The 22,465-nt window shown below is 33.4% G+C and overlaps 1 protein-coding gene across 1 annotated transcript in view; it reads left to right on the plus strand.

The window, feature by feature from the left end:
• The window catches only part of LOC123530043 (uncharacterized), a 112,672-nt gene that overhangs the window by 68,342 nt on the left and 21,865 nt on the right, over positions 1-22,465 (plus strand). Inside the window, exon 9 of the mRNA XM_045310733.2 lies at positions 21,202-21,275. Coding sequence (XP_045166668.1) covers positions 21,202-21,275 — 74 coding nt within the window. The remainder of the gene's footprint in view (positions 1-21,201; positions 21,276-22,465) is intronic.

Genomic DNA, 22,465 nt, shown 5'->3' on the forward strand with positions numbered 1-22,465 from the left:
CTGGGGAAAAGCGTATATACCCTGAAAAGGGTTTTTTTAAAACCCATGCTCAAAATTTTTTAAATTTTAAGAAAAGGGAATGTTTTTTCAATAATTTTTATAAACCCAGGGCCATTTTTATAACAAATAAAACAAAAAGAAATCTAATCAGAAAAGGGGTTTTTTTTTTTTTTCTGCCCGCATCCATGTCATTTCTTTCTTTACGAACAAAGTTTTCCCAATATTCCTTCTAAAAATTTTTGTGCATTCTCTATTTTTCACTGAAAGTCATGTGCGTGTAAAGTTATTTACGTTCGAAGAATGCCGCATTGTTTTGGGAAAGATTTATTTTTAAAAAAAATTTATAATCAGAATTAGTCAAAACTTTAAAAAATTTATTAACCGAAAATCTTCATTCCCACAAATTCGCGCAAATTTGGGAATTTTACTGACATTTGATTTTCTGGGGTTTCAACAATTTAAAAGAAAAAAAAAGGGGGGGGGAAAAATTGTCAAACTTGATTCCGAAAATTCCCCGCAAACCAAAAGTCTACCATAGTATCTTGGGGTTCGTCTTGGATACCATGTCAAAACAAAAAATACGGGGGGAGCACATGATTTTTTTCCCCTTAGATAAAAACCCAAATATTCAAGTCTTTTACAAACCGTCTGAGTGCGTATCGTCTGAAATTTAAAAAAAATTGTATTTAAATCCTTTAAAAACAAAGGGAACAGATAAGCACGTGAAAATAATAAAAACGAATGAAAAGGTATAGGGAAGACCCCACAAAACACAACGAACGAATCCTTTTTTTCGAAATTTTGAAAAAACTTTTTAAAAATTTTCGAACATCCCCCTGTGGCTGAAAACGCGGCCATTACCGGGTCCAAAAGAAGTTAAAAGGCTAAAACCGAAACGGTTTTTTGTGTTTAAAGTTGTTATTGAAAATTGAGGGCCTCTAATTAGCGCAGGCTTGATCTTATCTTCCATACCGGCTCGGTGTTTTTAAAAATAAAACTTATACCTATATAAATTTTTAAAATTTTAAATGAAATTCCCCTTTTAAATTTTTTTGTGTAAATCATTAAATAGTAACTTAAAATTTTTTTTTTTAGTATTCGACATTAACCCTTTGAAACGAAATTGTGGGAAAAGTAAAAAAATTTTTAAAAAGATTTAAAAAAAACGATATTACAAATAATATTTCTTTTGCGGAAGGTGGGGTGTATAAATTTTCCCCGGACTATCATCTCCTCTCCATAATCGACTAAGGGAGACAAAATATCTTTTTTATCTTTATAAAGCATAAAAAAAATACACCCTAACAAATTCTTTTATCTAAAAATGGTGTCCAGGAAGGATTAAATTTGGGAAAACGAACCCGGAAAATCACGCAAATAAAATCTTTTCCCAAAAACCGGAACGGCCGTTTTTAAAATCATAAATAAGGGGGTTTCCTCCCCAGAAAAAAAACCCCCTTTTAGTTTTTTAAAGAAAAAATTAGAAATAACAACCAATTCACGTGTTTTTCCCTAACAAAAGTGTGCCAGAATTAAGTTTTGATGGTGCCCAAAAAAAAATAACATTAACATCCTGATACCTAATATTTCTTTTTTTTGGAAGGGGCTGGGGCCAGGCCTTTTTAAAACCCCACAATTTCACTACTGATAACCCCCTTTAAAAATTTGAAAAAAAAAGAAAAACGAAATAGGTGATAATTTTTTCCAACAAATAAATTTTTTTTAACTTTGGCCCAAATTTTAAAATCACAAAGTACCAGGGGGGTTTTAATCTCTATTGCAACCCCGGGCTGGGGGGACCCCTGAAAAGGGTTAAAAGGGAAATGGGGCGGTCAATAGAGATAATATTAAACTCGGGGGGAAACGTGTATAAACCCTAACAAAAAACCTAAAATTCTTTCAAAAGAGGATGGCTTTAATAATCAGGGGGTTAGCTATATATGCACCCCGCCGGGGATCCCCTGTTAAAGGGAAAAAGGGACGGTGGGTCCCAAAACAAGCGATTTATCCTCAGGGGAAAGGGGGCTATCAAATTAAAATTGCTAGGGTTTGGGGCACAAAAAGAATAGCAAGAATTAAATTTTTAAAAAAACAACATAGTAACAGGGGCCGACTGTTTAAGCATAAACAAAAAAAAAATAAACCCGAAAGAGTTTTTAATATTAAAGATTTATTATTAAATTTTTATTTAAACCCAAAATTTATAGCGCTCTTTTCCTCTATAACATAAAATTTTATTATATTTTAAAAAAAATTTTTGTTATTAAAAAGTGTAATACAAATGTATTTTTAAAAAAAACCCATATATTATAATCAAAAAAAGGGCCCAAAACTTTTTTTCCAACCAGGATCTTTTAAATTTTTTTTGAATTTTTAAAAATAAACTATTTTTTAACCATAACTAGGGTAATTTTAGACAATGAAATTTTAAAAATAGTAGACATAACCTTGCAACCACTTTTCATTTTTGGCAAGGTGGTCACCTGTTTTTTTTCTAAATTTTTTTAAAAAATATTTTTTTAACTAAATTTTATTTAAAAATTTTTGGCAAAATAAAAATCAAAATAAGAGTCTTTTTGTTTTTCGGTTTTTTTGGCAAAGGCCGATTCTTGGGTTTTATCAAATTTAATTTAAATTTTTGCTAGCTTTAAACATTTTTTAAAAAAAACCCAAAATTTTTTTCAATTTTAAAATTTTTTTATATAGACTTTAATAACAACGAAATAAAAAAACATGAAAAAACGGGAAAAAAAAAAAATCGACTAAAATTAAAAAAAAAGTTAGGCCAGCAAGTTAATAAATTTTTAAGGGGCCTAAAGGGGCATAACCCAAAACCCAGTCCGAGAAAAAAGGTATTAGAAAGACGCCACCATAGGAAAAAAAAAGTATAATATGACCCCTAAAAGAAAACCCCCGGAAAAAAACAATGGAAACAAACAACAGGGGAAACAGGGAAATTTAATAAAAAATTTTTAACGCGTAAATTTTAAAATCAGATACCCCCAGGTTCCCCTGTAAAACTTTATTAATTTTATATTTTTTTCCCCAAAATTTTTAGAAAACCCCAAAAAAACATATATCTATAATGCTAGACATGTTTAGTAAGATACTAAAATAAAAAAAAGCAAAAAACACATAAAAACGGGACGAATTTTTTTAAAAAAACCAAAAAAGTAAAATTTCAAAACAGCCGATCGAAATAACTCTTTTTTTATAAGGAGTTAAAAAAAATAATAAACCCAAATAACCATTAAAATAGACTTTTTGACTAGCAAGGGCAAAAATCAGATCGGAAAAAAATTAAAAAATGAAAAAAATGGCAAACATTTTTAAAAACAAAGAGTAAAACAATCGTTAAAATTTCATTGAAAATTTAGCGCATAAGAGTAACATATTTTATCGTGCAGTAAAGGGGTGGGGTGTAATCTAAAATAAACCCTGGGACTGACAAAAATCGGAAAGTATATTTAAAATTGGGCCCTTTTTTAAAAGGGGTTGTTAAAGTTTTTAAAAGTGGTTTTAAAATTTTTTAAAAATTAATAAAAAAAAAACTTAAGGGTATAGGGTAAGGTTCAGGTTAGTGGCAGTTTTTCCCTAGGTTTCAAGATTACGAAAAGGGAAAACGCGGTTTTTACCCCAGATGACAATTTTTAAAAAATTTAATTAAAAAATCTCAAAATCTATTTATTAAATTTTGGGCAATTAAAACACAATTAAGGGAAAAACAAAAAATTAAAAAAAAATTACAAAAAAAATAAAATACTTTCCCGCCAAAAACCAGACAAAGTTCCAAAAAATAACAAACCCGGGGCCTTTAATTTAAAGGCCCCATTTTACTAATCCCTATGGAATCAATCCAGGCACCGACCTGAAACCCGGCAAAGTGTCCCCAAAAAATTTAAATCTCGCTGGGGCCCACGACTGGGGGTTTTTTGACTGGAAACAGCATAACTACGCAGCGCACGTAAACAAATAAAAAACAAGTCAAATGGTTTTATCGCGGCCAAAATTTTTACCCCCGGGCCCCCCCCCCCCCCGGACCCCCCGCGCAAAGGTGACATATCACTTTCTGTTTATGCAGGTAAAATTGTGTTTGGTTTAAAATTGGCCCAACAGTGTACAAACCCATTAGTGTTTTATAAAGGGAAGGGGGGAAAAAAAATGGTAGACCCAAGAAAAACAGTAAAAATTTTTTTTTTAAAAAAATAAACAATGAGAAAAAACATTTCCACACTTTGGACGGGGTTCCAAAAAAAAACCCCCCTGTTTTAAAAATAAAATAAAGCCCGAAACCCAGGAAAAAAGTTTTCCCAATGGGAAATTTGGGGAAAATAAAACGCTCAAAATATAACATTAGATTTTTGCGCCCTTTTTATTAAACGGGGGAAATCTACTTACTTTTTTACTTGAGGATGAAAAAACCTGTTTTTAAAAAGTTGCCTTTTAAAAAAGGGGGGCGGGTTTTAAAAATTTCAAAAGGGACAACAACAATTTAAATTCCAACAAATCGTCCCGGGAAGTTTTATAATCATAAAAGCAATCATTTTCGCTTAAAGAGACCTTTTCAACCCACAAATGGGAAAAATTTGACAGGTCCAAATCAAGAAATATTTTCCCCCCGCGTGCAAAAACTTGTCCTATTCAATAAGGGCCCCGATAATGAAAAAAAACCAAAAAAAAACAAAAAGGATAAACTATAAAAATCCAGTAGGGATGACGTGTTTTTAAAAAAAAGGGAGACAAAAAGGGAACCCGTAAAAACAAGCAAAAAGGTAAAAAGGTAATTTTTTTGTTAAAAAATTAAAAACGCCGGGAAAATTTTGGTGCCTCGGGGACCCAGCAATATCTTGGGCCCTTTTTTAAAACAATAGGCAATTTTATCACAAAACTGAAATCATTTTATTTCTTTAACATTTTGCAATATTTTTTTTTTTTGTCACTAAAATTTTAAAACCCCTTTTTATACGTTTTTGCATAAAAAGTTTTTAGAAAGTCTTTAAAAAATTACTATACATTTTATATGTTTAACCCTTTTTTTTTTTAATTGGGTTTTTAAGATGCTTTACAATCAAAGTTTTCAAACCCCTTGTTTTTTTGGCGATAATGGCCTTTTGGGTCATTTTGCCGTAAAATCTAACTCACCCAACCCCAAAACAGGGAAAAGCCCGGTAAAAGCTTTTTATTTTACAAAAATTTTCTTCAAACTTTTAGCATCGATAAAAGGGCAAATTACTAAATTTTCAGGGGGATTTTTATTAAGATAAAACTTAAATTTAAAAAAAATTTCAAAAAACAAACCGATTAAACAGTAAATTACCGGGGAAATTTTATACAGCGCGACCCTTAAAAAAACTATTATGTTTTGAAAGAAAAAAACTTGAAACCACTGCGATCATTTTAATTTTTGACTTTTTGGCTGGAAAAAAGGGAAACAACAGGATTTGAAAAAACTTTTTAAAAACGAAAAAAAAGCCATCAATTTAAAAAAATACAGTAAAGCGAAATTGTTAAAATATTTTTGCAACATAAAAATTTAAGGCCCCGGATGAGAAAAAAACAAAGTGGCTTTTCGCCACATGGATCCAACCAGCCTATGCATCTGCACAGCCCGGGCAGGATCCATTCTGTTTGCTAAAAAGTTTTTTTCCAATCCAAATAGGGTTTAAAAAACAAACAGCCCTGGATTTCCCGAAACCCGACTGCGTGGATGCCAGGGGTGGCTGGATCCATACTGGGCGTAAACTGTATGTATCACCTAATGGGGTTTCTAAAGAATTAGATTTTTATACTTATGTTTGCTATGTTAAGAGTTTTTAGTTTTAAATTTCGATGCTGTAAAAGCCCATGCTTTAAAAAATATATAAGCTAGAAAAAGGTCTTCATGGATATCTTACAAACCCCAAAGTTTGGTTTTTTCAGGGACGGTTCATTTTTTCATTTGACCTATAATAGGGGGCGTGTAATCTAAAAATAAAAACCCTTTTATTTGGGAAAAATAACGAAGGTAAATAAAAATTTTTTTTATAAAGGGTTTTTTAAAAAAACGGTCTTTTCCTTTTTGGTTTTTAAAAAATTTTAAAATTTTTAAGTCATTACCTGGATAATATACAACAACTGAGATAAGGGAAATTTTAAAAGAAAGCTAATTAAACTTTTCAGTTTGTCCTTCCCTGAAAAAGAAATTTTACATAAAAAAAGCAATTTAGACAAAGACTGTTTACAAGTAAGTTTAAAAAAATAAATAATCCAGAAATAAGGAAAATTTTGGTAAATCGAAAAAAAGTTTAAATAAAGGAAAAAAAAAACGAAACAAAATTAACTATTTTTGTTTTAAAACTTAAATCTAAAGGAAAAGTACAAAAAAATCGTAAGCATTTTTTTGAAGATTTAAAAATTAAAATTGGGAATTCATATGTTATATATAACTATAAAAAACCCTCATGAGCAACCGGGTGTTTGTAAAGTTTCTAAACAGGCTAAATTAGATAACCCGAAAGGGAAAAAAAAAAAAAAAAAAAAAAAAAAAAAAAAAACGAAAACCCGGGCAGTTTTAAAGGGTATTCGAAAAATAAAAAATAGGAAAAAAAAAGAAACAGAAGGGCGAACAAAAAAGTGTAGGGGAAAAATTTGTTAATTTTTTTAGCTTTTGCTGCACCTTAAATTGGGAGCAAAGCGTTTTTGGGAGTCGCTACCAAAACCCCGTTACAATCAAGGAAAAATTTTGGGAGTTTACAGAATTGTAGTAAACCCAAAAAGCGTCGGATAAAGTACACAACCAACGAAGAAAGTTAAATTTAAAAAAACTCATGATTTGCAAAAAAAAAAAAAAGATATTTTGGGGACAAAAACGACAATAGTATTTTTAAAGAGTGTCATGATTGAACCCTTTTAATCGCCAACCGCCTTTTACCTTTCAATCTTTAAAATAAATTTTAGTCAAACAGGGCCAGTGGGAAAAAACTGGTTTTAACTTTGACGTATAACGAGAGATATTGAAAGGGAAATTGGGACAACGTTTTCCACAAGTAATTTATGCGTCGTGCGCATGAAAAACCCACCCTTGGGCAGGGTTTTCCCCAAAAGCTCATAAGTAAGTTTTAAAAAAATGTCGAGGTTAAAATTTTTAGGGGATTCAGAGAAATGGTCCCCACAAGATGGGGTTTTTGTAATACCTTTAGAAGTATAAGCAAGGGAGACATTTCAAAAATTTTTCCACCAAAATAACTTTTAAAGGTTTTTTAAAGTTTTTTTAAAATAGTGAAGTGAAATGGGAATTAAAAAATCCAATCCCGTAAAGGGAAATTTAAAAATTTCCCGTGGTTCGGATTAAAATTTAAATTTCCCCCATTATCAGGTTTTCCAAAATAAAATTTTCAAACACTTTCTAAATTTTTTTACTGGGCATAATTCTCGTATTTCACCTGGTGCTGGAATTTTTTTTTACTACAAAACCCCGGGGGAAATAGGACTGCCGTTGGAAAGAATTTCACAAATGTAAACTCCTGAATTTTTACAAACTGTTTTAAAGTTTTAGGTTCATTGCATTTTTAGCAAGCGTTTTGTCCATTACCCGGGCTAAATAAACCCCGGCCTTTTCATAATCCCGAAAAACTTTATTACTTTTGGAAAAGAGAACCAAAAATTTTTTTTTTATAACATTAGGACCTCCACAGAGGGGGGCGTGGTTTAAACCAAAAGTCTAAGTTGGGTCCGCTTAAAAATTTAACAGTAATCAGATCCTTCGCCAGGAATAATGAATATTTTGCGCTAAAAGAGCGCAGTCCTTCGCCCCGAGAATACTTTTAAATATTTAGGGGCTAAAGAGTGCAGATTTTTTTCGCCCAAAAATACGGGAAAACTTTGCGCAAGAGCGCAGATCCTTCGGCAGAGAATACTGGATATTTAGCGCTAGAGAGCGCAGATCCTTCGCCAGAGAATACCCATCAACATTCGCAATTTTGAGTTATTCGCGGGGCATAGCTCCAGAGCTACTGGGGGGGGGGGGGGGAAAAGATATGAAATGGTTATCAACCTTGGGCCCAGATAATTGCAAAACAGCACCTGACCCAAATTTGGGGGGATATTGGATAAAACTGACTCCCAAAACTTTCAATTTTTAAGGGAAATTTAAAGGGGGTACCTCCAAACTACTGAGACAATTCGGCTGATTATCGAACTTTCCCGAGATGTAAAAAATTCCGGGCCCCAAATTTGGGGGGGTGAACACTGGTAAGAACGCCAAGTTTGATTTGTGAACAAAACCCTTTTGAGCAGCACGCCCGCCGCCCTTTGTTCCATAAAAACGTCCCTAAAACAAATGAAGGAAAAAACAAAACCCAAAAACCGCGATTAATTAAATTTTTTGAGAAAAACATTCGCATTTATATATGTAGATAAAAAGATACATGAAATTTTATACCTTTTTGCGGGGGAAGCGTTTAGTTCAGAGTAAATAAAATATTTTTTCTTATAAATACATCTTAACACACAGAAAACCAAAACCCTTTTTCCCTGCGTTTTCCCGGGGGGGACCCCCAAAACACCACTCGCATGAACCCCACCAAAAATAAAAAACTAAATCTAAAAGTTTTGGGGGATTCAGTTTTTAGGGAAAATTTTTTCGATAAGCCCCCGGCCCATTCTACAATTCTTTTAAAGGGTGTGTTTCAAAAAAATTTGGGGGGACTCTCGAAACCCTCACCTTTTTTTAAAAAAAAAAAAACTTTTTTTTGTCAAAAAATAATAATCTACCATTTGTTTGCGAATCAGATAGAAAAATCCGCCCAAAGGCAACCTGCGCATTGGGCGGTAAGGAAAGGGGCATATCTTTTTAAAAACCCAGCATTTTTTTCTGGGAGATTATTTTTTCCCTTTCATCCCCTAAATTTTTCCCAAAAACATGTAGAAATACTTAGGTCCTTTGCATATTTTTGCACTCTTTCTTATAGTAAAAGAAAGAACACAAAGCGCGGGAAATTAACGTCCGTTTTGGCAGAAGTAACCCTCATGGGAAGTTTTGCGTTACGTACAAAAACAAATTTCACTTTATTTTACGTTTTGGTTTCTAACTTTATTTCTTTTACGGTAAAAAAAACGTATTTTTTAATCGAGAAATATAAATATAAGGGAATTGGGGGAGAAACTATCCCGGGACCGCTCTTTTCGTACCTTTACATAAACAAATTTTTTTCAATTCTTTAACCACTGGTTGTTATTTTAAAAGCACGAGAGTCCCTCTGGCATGGGGGGGGGATGGGGGGGCCAGATAGGTTTTTCCGGCATGAGGGAAAAACACCGAAACGCCAGTCCAGTGTGTAGGAAAAAAATATCTGTCCCTGTTTTACGAAAACGGATAGAAATAACCGTCCCGAGGGGACCTGCGCTTTGGGGGGGTAATGGGGCTTGCCGAATTAAAAGGGCCCCTGCGCAGATAGCCGGGGACGGATATTTCTTTTCCGAAATTTGTAAACACATGATAGGGAAGCAGGAAAGTTTTGCGGTTAAAGCACAATAAAAAAAAATTCCCCCTTTAAATTTTTTGCGTTTGTGCGTAAAAATTTTTTTTTTCAATGGTAATCTAACGAAATTTTTTAAACGAGATATATACTATCCCGGGAAAGGAGAGAAGTACCTTTTTTTTTTTTGTAATTTTTAAAATAAACAATTATTACATTCAAAGAAACCCCTGGGTTTTCATTAACACACGAAGTCATCTGGCATGCGGGGGCCAGAAGGGTTTTGGGCCCCATGGGGGAAAATCACCGGAAAGGCCAGTCCGTGTGCAAGAAAAAAAATATCTAAGACCCCTAAAAAAACGCACAGAATTTTACCATTTATTTTTATGGGGGGATGTTTTAAAAAAAAAAAAAAACCAAAGGGGGAGGACCCACGTGCCCTTCTCCTTTAGTTATACTTTTTGTTTTAAAAGAATTCAATATTTTTGTGCTTAAAACTCTCGGTGGGTTTTTCCCCCCGAAAACAATAAAATCGGGATAGGAAGCGTCCCCTATAGGCCCTTTCCCCAAAAGCCCAGGAATCTACATTTGGGTTTTTTTTATACAAAAACTAATCCCCGGCAGGGAGTTCCAAACCCCCCCGCCACCATTTTTTATAGAAACATTCCCTCCCTTTTAAACTCTCCCTTTTTTTTGGGGCTTTTGTAAAAAAAGGCACAGGGCCCCCGACTTAAAAAAAAAAAAAAAAAAACGTTTTTAAACCCCGTGATCCTTTAAATAAAACAAATGTACCCTTTTCATCGCATTTTTTCGCTAAAACCCAAAAATCGGCCCAATTCCCGACTTTAAATTTTTTAAAATAAATTTTAAAACCCAAGATTGATTGTGAAGCTTCGACATATGGGAAAACCCTTATTCCTTTTTTGGGGTTTAAAAATTAAAAAAAAACTCCGAAAAAAAAAAAGTATTCCGTGTTTAATTTTTAAAATAAAAAAAAAAAAACAAAACAAACTGACCGCAAAACCCACAAACTAGTTTCTTTTTGAAACGAAATAAGTATGTTTTTAGAATTTTAATAACAACAATTTTTCACATAATTAATAAAAATTTTAATTTGCAATTTCTTTTTAGATTTAATTTATACCCCCTCTGCTATAAAAAATAAAAAAACTATATTTTTTATAAAGTGATACGACAGCAAACCCCGCAATTTAAAAAGGGTTTTTTTTTTAAAAACGTGACTGTCTGTTGCACGAAACCCTTTTCACAGGCCCGACTCGGGGCCTTTTCTAAAGATAAAAAAAAAAAAAATTTAACAGGATTTGATGAAGGGTGAAACTCAATAGAGCCTTTTCAGTTTTTTTTGTGTTTCCCCAAATGTTTTAATTGTATGCTTAACACAAAAAAAGGGGGGGAAGGGAAAAAAGCATAATGAATATGAATTTGAAAAAACCCCTCTAAATACCAGCACAGAAAACTATTTCCGGAGCTATTTTATAAGTGGGGTCATGAGAAAAGAAAAGATTTATAACACTTTTTTTACTTTTTTGGATTTAAAAAAAGCGTGTTCTTTTTTTCACTTTTTTTAATCTTTTGACATTTTGAACGAAAAAAGAAGAAGAGAATATTAAACTCTTTTTAACCCCTTTGCCGCTGAAATTTTTCAAAAATGAACCGTCCAACTTTTTGTTTGGGGCAGTAACAAAAAACGTTTTAAAAGGGGTGTTACAAAAAAGGGTAAACCCACTGAAAGGCGAACCCTGGGAGATCATGAACAACTGCACGGGTTTTGCAAGTTTATATGATTTTTCAAAAGGGCCCCAAAGGTAGACTCCAAACGTGTCCAGCAAATTTTTAGGGTTATAAAAAAACATTTAAATCCAATTTCAGCAGGTGGGTTTTGGGTGTAATTTTGCAGTTCCCGAAAATTTTTTTAAAAGTTAAAAAGAAATATCGCCTGTTTGAAAATCTCAAGACCCTTCTCTATTTTCCCCTTTGACATACTCTTTTTTAAAAATAATATTCTCAATTTAGGGATTTGTCGCTGAAAAACCTTTTTCAAAAATTTAGATCGAAGGGAAAAAAAATCAGAGGGGGCAGCCCGAGTGATAATACGCAAACGAAAAAGGGGCAAACCCAAAATTTAAATTTAAAAGCAAATCACTGAAAGGATATATTAATTTTGATTTTTAACACTTACCAAGGATTTTTTTAAATACATCCTTGACGACATTCAAATTTAAAAAAAAATGCACCCTCAATCGGGTTTTTTTTTCCAGCGCGGGCCCCATCCGTTGACGGGCCCTGACTAATAAATTTTGGGCGTCCCGAACAGTGATTTTTTTTTATAACGTTTTCTGCCTTCTTTTTTAATAGGAAAAAAAATGGATCGTGTTAAAATTCCAATTGAAACCCAAATTTTAAAAGATAGTATGACACTTCCATATCTAAAAAGGCATTAAAACATTTTTGAATATTCAGTTTCCCTTTTAAAGGGATTTTCTTGGAAAAAATTTACACATGGGCTTATTTTAAAATCAAAAATTCCCCCCGTAATTTTATTTCCCCTCGGGAAAAATTCCCCATGGGAAATTTTATCCGTAGGAAATTTTCCCCGGGGAAAAATTTAAAAAATCTTCCCTCGTAAATATTTCCCAAGGGAAAAAGTTTTCCCAAAAGGAAGGCCCCCCCATGGCCAAAAATGGGAACGGTTTTCCCCATGGGGAAAAAATTTTTAAAATGATAAAATGGGCAAATAAAATTTTTCCAAAGTCATGAAAGATGGCCTAGTGTAGAATAAATTTTAAAGATAATGATTTATCATTTTTAAAAAACAAAAATTTTTCCCCTAGAATTTCCCCTGAGAAATCCATTTTCCCATGGGAAATTTATCACATATTCTTCCCATGGGAAAAGACCGCATTCCTATGGGAAAATAGCATTTCCCATGGGAAAGTTAAGTTTTTAATGTTGACTGCTGCTTTGTTGGTGGCATAAAATCAAATTGAAAAGTATGGCGTGCATGAGAATTTGAAGTATTTTAATTTTGCGAAAGAATTTTTAAGATAGCATGTACAGAAGTACTTGCTGTTTTTGCCACATATTGGCGTGTCAAATTAAAATTGGCGGCCATTATATATTAAAATGTTTTATAACAGCACGTTAATCTCCCTGTTAACACATGTTTTCTCTCTTCTTAAAACATCCCCGAAAAGTGACAAGAACAGCAGTTTTATGCTAAATATCTACGAGAGACCAAGTAAATCCGAATTAAGACGACGCTAACGTCAGAACTGTATTACACTGGTTTATGTATGGCTTTATTTCATTCACACGACGTCAAAACATCAATAAAAATTATGTGTAATTGCAAATATGTAGGTACATACTTATATATACTCAGCGGCACTGAAAAGTTACCACCTAATATATACCTCTTTACTATTTTATACAATATCGACGTCACTTTTTCATGGCCTGTGCGCGCTCTATTACTCATTTGCCCTGCCTGATCATGTTTCCTAACCCATTTCATGACTGCCAGGTGAGAACAACACATACGACGTCCAATTTCACGACATGAAAGTTCGGCGCCAACCATGCCAATGGCCTGATGGCGTTGATCGTGCCTTAAACGTGGCATTCTTAGCAAGGATATTCTAGGTTTTTTAACGTATTCCTTTTAGTCTGTCGACTAACTTTCAAGTGCGATGAATTATTTGCGATAGAAAATTCGTACATGTCGACATTGCTGGAAAAAGTCATTTTGCACGTGCAGCCCGTGCCTCAAACGGAGTTACTCGAATTTGACAAATCTTTACACTAGTGACGTCTCAGCTGCGTCAGAGAGGTCGTCGTGTTATGCATTTAACACAGTTCAATGCGGTTTTTAAAATATAAGGGCCATTAGGGTGGTAACTTTTCAGTGACGCTGAGTATATTAATTTACTAGTGCACGTTCATATATGCATGCATATTTGTAAGTATACAAGCACTCCGAATAAAGCGTACATGCATAAAATTAAACGCGTATAATGGAAAATATGTATGCGCTCGCGTATATATATACAAGCACATAGAATTTCGCATGCGCGCGTGAAATTATACGCGTGTGTAGATATTTACGCGTACACTTATTAATGTATAAGTAAACGCGTATATCTAGTGCAGCTAGAATGTGGGTGCACGCTTAAAAATAATATGTCAATCTGTCCACCCGTGCGTTAATATGTGAGTGCACGCGAACATGGTTATGTCTGTATAATTTCTGGCAGGAATATCTGCGTTGTTTTTTCACGTTGACGATACCGTTTTGGGGCCGTAATACGTTAACAATTTGCAACGGAACGCATATAGGACATGCAAAGGTGTTATAATATCCCCTGAGCGCGAGAATCTCTCTGTTAACACATGTTTTTTCTCTTGTTAAAACGTCCCCAAAAAACTGACAAGAACAGCAGTTTTATGCTAGAATATCTATCTATTGACCAAGTGAATCCGACTTAAAACGACGCCAACGTCAAAACTGTATTTCACTAGTGTTTTAATGGCTTTATTTCATTCCCACGACATCAAACATCAATAAAAATGTATGTGCAAATGTAAATACATGTATGTAGGTACATGCTTATATATTAATTTACTCGTGCACGTCCATATTTGCACGCATATTTGTAAATATACAAGCACTCAGAATAAAGCGTGCAAGCATAAAATTATACGCGTACCATGGTAAATATATAGGTGTACGCGAATATATTCAAGTACCTAGAAATACGCCTGCGTGCGTCAAATCATACGTGTGCGTATATATTTACGCGTATTCTTGTTAATGTATAAATACACGCGTATATTTAAGTGAAGTTAGACATTGTTTTTTCATTTTCATTTTCTTTTTATTTAACGTCGCACCGACACATGATAGGTCTATGGCGATTTTCCAGCTTTAATGTTGGGGGAAGACCCAGGTGCCCCTTAGAGCATTATTTCATCACGAGCGGGCACCTTGGTAGAACCATCGACCTTCCGTAAGCCAGCTGGATCTCGTATATTAAGTGCAGCTAGACTGTGCATACAGGCTTTAATATAGACGTCCACTTGTATATATTTTAAACGCATGTGCGTAAATATGTGGGTGAACGCCTACATGGGCATGTCTATTTAATTTCCGGCTATATGAAATATTTCGACTTGCAGTTGATTTGGACAAAGAATCAGCAATCACACTAGAGTGGATAAAATTTTCAGGGTGTCTTTAAAAAACCCAAAAAGAAAGTCAGGAACTTTAGTATGGTGGCATATTGAAATAATTATATCTTAACGGATTTTTGTTAAATTATATATTAATTGTTAACATCCATAATTATATTGAAATATTAACTGCAAGATTCCAAAATAACCGAACCAGCGCAAAAGAAACTTAATACAAAGTGTACTATACTATGTACATGTACATGTGTTTATTATACCATCAGTTCATTACTATTGGTAAAAATCCGTCACCAAATTGACTAAAACTCGCGTGGATCTGCAAACACATGCATTTATTTTAGTTTAAATGTCTTTAGCATCTGTCAAACGAGCTCCCATAAAGTTAGGGCTATGACAGGAAAAAAAAGTGTCGTGCGCAGGAGATAAGATGTCGATGTCGTGCGCCGTGAATAGCTGTCGGTTTTTTTCCGCCTTTTATCCGTAAGTATCGGAAGCTGTTACGGAAAATATTGTCGTCTGCTAGTCTGACTTTGTCGGTACAAATTGTTATAGGGTCAAAGCCTATGAATTGTAGGCAACTTCACATTGACAAAAAAAATCAACTGAGATTGTAATTAGACAAATTAAAAAAATTAATTTTTGAACTCAGAACGCCGAAACTTAGATCCGCTGTCGTTTAAAATAACGCTATGGAGGATTTAGTGTCAAATTTTGCATTTAATATACAAATGCTTTTTTAAATTTTTTTCGCAAAAAAATACCTAAAGCAATTAATTCTCATGTGTTTCCGTAAAATATAGCTGTCAGTAATTGAGGTTTAAAGCATTCTTAAGATATATAGCGATGATTTAAATTTCCAGATATCTATATTACTTTTTTCTGAACGATCTGGAGACTTTTTTATTGCCGCGGGGGTCCGGGTTCGATCTCCGACGCGGTCATTTTTTTTTTCTTCATATGGGATTTTTTAATAATTTTGAAACAAAAAAAAAATCATTTTCTGGGTTTTTTATAATATGACCAAACTTTAATTTGAAAGATAGCCCTTTATGAACGATAATTCTGCTTCTTTCCGAACCTACTTTGTTTATATTATTCTGTATATTAAATTAATGCGTGTTTTTGGTACATTCTTTAATCATTCGTTTTAAAAAAATGCGATATCTATTATTTGTTTTAGTCTTAAGATTGCACACAATCACATTAAGCATAAAATAATTTAATTGTAACAAATATCTTAAAATTACCCTTTGACTCTTATAATGTATTACAATATTGCCTAGGGGTAAACAATATCCGGTCAGTGTTGTTTCAAGGCGGGTCAACTTCAACTTCAACTATCTACTGCCGAACAATCGTCTAGCGATTATGACTGGCAGGCAGGGTCATAAAAGATATGTTACCCCACATACTATAAGTGATAGGTATTTTTATGGTTTTTGCGTTGTAATATATGTCTTTCACTTCCTTCTGTCTTTATATAGTCTTTTCCCTTTCTTTCAGGATTTTTTTTACGATTTTTACCCTTATTTTATGAATCGTATGACAGTAGGAAGAATCAGTACAAATTTAGAATTCACATCGTTAATAGAGTTGTTCCGTAAATATTTACTGAGTAAAGATCCTGGCCCAAATTTCACGAAAATCTTACGTTATTACTTAGTTAAGTCTGCTATTCTAAATTGGGATATTGATGAAGTTATTGTTATTAATGTGTTTTTTTTTCCCCCGTAAAAATATATTTATAGTTAAAGTATACTATGGTAGTAGTATTTGTCAGCAGTACTTATTCAAGTCACGCAAATATGATATTTTATTTAGCACGATATAAGAAACTTAATCCTTACCATGCTTAAATTACAATAATGAACTTGTCTACTTTCAATTTGGACAGTACTATTAATTACGAAAGGGGTTGCATACCAAAAAGTTATGGCTGAATGGCAGACAGTGCAGATCATGATCAGTCTGCACGGATGGTGCAGGCTCATAATGATCTACACTGATTGCAAAGGAAGAACAAATTGTGTCCAGCATGGTTAAGTATTTCCTTTAAAGTATAAGTCTTATTTCTATACTTCTTTTTCTTTAAGCGCCGGTTCCCCCGAACGTTTACAAAAAAATCTTTTTAAAATTTTGAACAGTGATTTTTGTATAACTGTTTTCTGCCTTCTTTGTGTAATAGGAAAATAAATCGGATCGTGTTATAATTCCAATTTGATGCCAGTTTAAACGATAGTATCGACGACTTCCATATCTAAAAAGGCATTATTCAGTTTAGAATATTCAGTTTCTTATAAAGTATTTTCTGTGGAAAATTGTACACATGACTTATTTTATATCAAATATTCCCACCGTAATTCATTCCCGTCGGAAATATTTCCCATGGGAAATTTATCCTGTAGGAAATATTTCCCATGGGAATATTTTAAAAGTCTTCCCATCGTAAATATTTCCCATAGGAAATGATTCCCATAGGAACGTCCTCCCATGGCCAAAATATGGGAACGGTTTCCCATGGGAAAATTTGTAAAATGATAAAATGACAAATAACTTTTTCCAAAGTCATGTTATGATGTGCCTAGTGTAGAATAAGTTTTAAAGATAATGATTTATCATTTTAAGAAACAAATATATTTCCCATAGGAAATTCCCATGGAAAATCCATTTTCCCATGGGAAATTTATCACATATTCTTCCCATGTGAAAGTGTATTTCCCATGGGAAAAGACCGCATTCCTATGGGAAAATAGCATTTCCCATGGGAAAGTTAAGTTTTTAATGTTGACTGCTGCTTTGTTGGTGGCATAAAATCAAATTGAAAAGTATGGCATGCATGAGAATTTGAAGTATTTTAATTTTGCGAAAGAATTTTTAAGATAGCATGTACAGAAGTACTTGCTGTTTTTGCCACATATTGGCGTGGCAAATTAAAATTGGCGGCCATTTATAGCAAAGATAGAACAAAAATGAGTCAAGCACCATCTGCGCTTTCTTGTTACCTTAACAATATATCAGATATACAAATTAATTTGACAAACGTTTATTACACCGTCCTATGACTTTGAAACATCGTGGATGATGTAAGGTGCAACATAAACCGATTTTAGCTGCCCAGTTGTGTATTTGCCACTGCCTGTTCCAAGCGGCTACCCGCTGTATTCTTCTGTCATCGTGCGTACGTGCGTGGGTGCGTGCGTGCGTATGTGTGTGCTGCTCGTGTATACAGCACGTGCTGTGAGTTGCGGTTTAGGGAGGCTGAGTTTTTTAAACGTGACTTTTCCTGTAGCATATTCATCCTTGTTTTTCTACTTTTTAATGTTCTGTTCTTACAATTTTGAATTTAGAATTTCTTCTTATCTATCTAAAGTGAACTATGTAAAGACAATACATGGCATTATATGCAGGCATAATAAAACTGTTTTTATTATACATGTATAAGAAATATTAGTGATGTTACTAATATTAAATGTTTAACATAATTGTTCACAGTCATGTCTGGAAAGCTAAAGTACCTCAATGTAGATCAAGAATGAAAGAAAACTTTAAAGCGCTAAACATTTTTGTTCGGATTTTTTCCCCATTCTTGCGCGGCTTAGATTATCCAGGCCTGCAAAAATCCTCGAGTCATATACAACATCAAAGATCAAGCTACTGTGATAATAACTAATATCGTATTTCATAAACGAAAGAAACTTACTTATTTGATGAAAAGATATGTTTTATAATTGGAGTAATATCTGTATTGTTTTAAAAAGAAAAATATATGGCGTACGATCACCGTTATGTAATATCACAATAACATTTAGTCCATTTTTAATCCAGGTTTTATCGATTGATTTTAATCTATGAGACAGAATTCTTATTTATTTATTAAACATTAAATTTTGATATTTGGCAATGACCTTAGACTACAAAATCAAAGTTTGTATGTATAAAATTGTCATGTCGTGGAACTGAAGATACGGCATGGGTGCTAAAAGTTACGGACTGACGGACTGACATTGCTTCTATGAGATTTAAACAATTCTTGATATTCTAACTTAAGTTAAGTATTGAAATATTAGAGTGAAATATATTTGATATTCTCACAGAAAAAAACAAGAATTTTATTTCACACGGAAGTACACTTCGCACTTTCAAACACGACTAAAGCATTTAGTGATTACAAGGTGAAAGGTATTTTGATCTTACATGGAAGCAAACAAATCTCCTATATTCATTTACAATTTCCAATAATTACAATATGCTGTTCATTTTGTGACTGACTTCTGCTATGTTGAGTTGCCGTGACACGACAACACGACATAAAGAGAACGACAAATACACAGAGTGTTTTGTCATGTTATCATGTCGATGGGGCTAACCCACAACAATATCATAGGTGGCAGAACAATATTATTATACCCAACGAAACTAGATCTCGAAAACAAATCTGTGAAATTACCGACCTTTATCCTTTATTTGTCGTTTTTTATCGTGCAAAAGTCTGTTGAGCTGCAGTATTATCGCACATTCGACCCGCCAACACTGCAGCACAACAACACGACAGTGTCGTTCTATCGAGTCAGCGGGACGATAACACAGTAATACGACATTCCTTCTAAAAAGGAAAGGAGGTCACAAGTTGAGCTGAAAGGTAAAATATGACCTTTCATGTCAGAAGCATAAAGGTTAGCATAACTTTAAAAAATATTGAAGGTGTCGACTTAAAACTTGGTATATATGCAAGTGGTGATGAGACGAAGTGAACAGCGCAAAAGCCGGTCGGTAGATCAATGTCACAAAATGAGCTCGTCAAATTGAATTACTTGTATTGTGTTCGAAGAATACTTCAAACTATCAAGAGTATTGACATAAGATAGTGGACCCGTAATGACAATCAGCAAATAACATATTCTCCGTGTACGATTTCGGCATTCTTTACGGAAAGCATTTATGTCAATCCTTATTTCTATAATTGTCATTAATAAGCAGCTGCTTATAAATTTTATCAACATTAAAGTTATTACTATTATAAGTCAGATTTTTATTCAGAAAATAGATACAGTTCATAATAATTACTATTATTGTTCAAAACTATAAATCAACACAATAGTGGCAAAATCTATATAGCCAGATGCTCTGTACATAATAAATTAATTAGAAATTGTGCTGTTTATTTTGTCCAATAATAATATTAATTTCCTAAAAGTCATTGTGTTGAAGACGTTTGATAATATACGCTATTTTAAATTGAGTATCTATGGATCGTAATAACAAATAAGCAATATCAAAAAACAGGAAGTACAAAACTGCTCCTTGCCACTGAAAATCAGTAAGCATTTATCCCGATCTATGTAGCAATATTCTGATCTTGTCAATTTAAATATGCCATCTTAAGAAACTTAAAATCATTTTTGTTCCTGCTAGTATTGTATTTCATAATCGCTAAAATTAAAACCTTCCTTTAAAATATTTGAAAAAAAAGATAATAAATTGCCATGGCAAAATCTTGCCATGGCAAAGTTGCAATGACAGAATCTTGCCATGGCAAAATAAAATAAAACTGAGTTATTGATATGGAACATCATATTTCTACCTATACATTCGTTTGGAAATAGTTAAAATCATTTTTTAAGAAAAATGAAAAAAACGGATGTAACGTATGTTCAACGGACGATAACTGACAAGAACGTTTTGTCAGTTCCTCTTGCGTTGTGCTTACGTTTTACGCGGTACAAGTCCGTTACTAGTACGGTGATATCCATTAATTGAACGTTGTTCGTCCTGTATATGTGCGTTGATCTTGCGGTCATAGTGCGATTTGTCCGTTTTATGCGCCCCATACACCGATCGCGAGAGCACCGAGCAGCAGCGGAGAATGTCTTTCGTCACCGGATAACTTTCTGCCGCAATTTTTTCTATACGTTGGGCGTCCGTTAATGCTATACGTGTAGGGTGACTGACCCATACGGAACAAATGACCCATTGAATAGAGTTAGATCTCTATTGGATATGTATATTTTATTACTTTCACAAAATTTTGTAATTACCTCCTTTTGATATAATTAAAAAAAAAAATCTTTTGATTTCAATAAAATTTCTAGTTTCAACTACTTGAAACAAAAGGCAAGTTTACAAGTGTGTACCTTGGTCGGGCAAAGGGAGGAAATAATGATGTTCAAAACCAACATTTCCAATGAATTGTGGCAAAATATATACTGGTCAATACAAAGCTTTGACAACTTTAATACAATAGTGCTTGTATTCGTGTTATTCTGTAGGCAAATTATATTTATTAAAAACTTATGCTAAAATAACGCTATCTTGGTTGGGCAACCAGGGAAGAAAAACCACATTTAAAAAGTACTTCCAGTGAAAATCCGACGTGTATTACGAGCTCGGTTAACACAAATAAGTGTATTCTTTGCTTTTGTTGGGTTTAACGTCGCACCGACAATAAGTGTTTTTGGACAGTTGGTTAAGTTTCGAGCAAATCCATTAGTTGACAAAAGTCTGATTAACTATCTTTAAATTGCATTCTCTTGGGCAGAATATCATCTACCATGACGCAGTGAGGTTGCTGATTCGAAGAAAATGGAAGGAGTATGCCCAACGGAGGTTTCAGTAAGTTATAAAATTCTATAGTCAAATTTTCCGTCAAGAAAAGGACAAATAGCTTCTTGGAAAGATTCAAAAATGCCAGGAATGAAAATTTGATGTATTACCCCTACTGTTGACAGGGTCAAAACACTTAGAATAAACATTGTTATAACCGGAGATGATTGCTCATGTTTTATTCTTTATGCGCAGTGCCACCAGAATTAACGGAGATATTGTGAAAGAACCTACCTGATTCTAGGTTAGATATATTATCATTCGCCCGACCTATAAAGGTCACGTTGGATAGCCACCTTGGTGGTACCCACTGTAATAAACTGTTTTGTTTATTAATCAACAGAGTAATGGTTTACTTTTAAGTTATGTAAAGAACTGAAAACGCCATAGGCTATTTCCGGACATTAGTTATCATAGTAGACAGTAAGCGGGGCCGTATTCCTCATTCCAGGGCAAATGGGATTGTAGTTAATTTTGGAAATTAAATTAAGGTTATTGTCATATCTGTCATATCTGTAATAGCTTTTACATCTAATTGTTTTCATTTGCATTTCGACAGAATTATTAATGTCGCTTTTGACAGGGCAATATGCAATATACCAACGCGACCTTGTAGTACATTTTATATGCGTACAGAGGCACAGATACTAGCGACTACAGTTTAATGCGCTAAAATCTATGCTGCTCTGGTAAAGTATTTATATAGATAGGCTCTTATTTTAAATGTAATATGATGATTTATGCATGCATGTTGTCAATTAAAAAAAAACATTTAAAAATACTTTTTATTGACTCTGTTAACAGTAATGGTAATGTACACGTCAATTTGATAAATTTATATATTTTGGCATTTTCAACTTTTTACACAACAAATAATGGCGGAAAAATTTATCTAAGACTAATCTCTATATTTTATACTCGTATATATAGAAATTAAATCAGAATTTGTTCTAACTCCATGAGGGGTCCGTAAACGTGATAACAAAATAGATAGCAAGAAATATTGGTTGGCGCAGTGTAGTTGGAAAATATGCTATGTTCAAAATCGGTAATTTTGCCCTTGAAAAATGTGACTTTTATGTGCAGCCGATGTGAACGAAACCATTCTTCTGCAAAAAAGAACAAACGGGGTACCTACTTCAAATTTATCCATACTCTTCAGATCTACTCCAAGAATGCTGTTTTTTGGAATTAAAATT

This window comes from Mercenaria mercenaria, chromosome 13 (genome assembly GCF_021730395.1).
Source record: "Mercenaria mercenaria strain notata chromosome 13, MADL_Memer_1, whole genome shotgun sequence".
In the NCBI taxonomy this organism is placed as follows: Eukaryota; Metazoa; Mollusca; class Bivalvia; order Venerida; family Veneridae; genus Mercenaria; species Mercenaria mercenaria.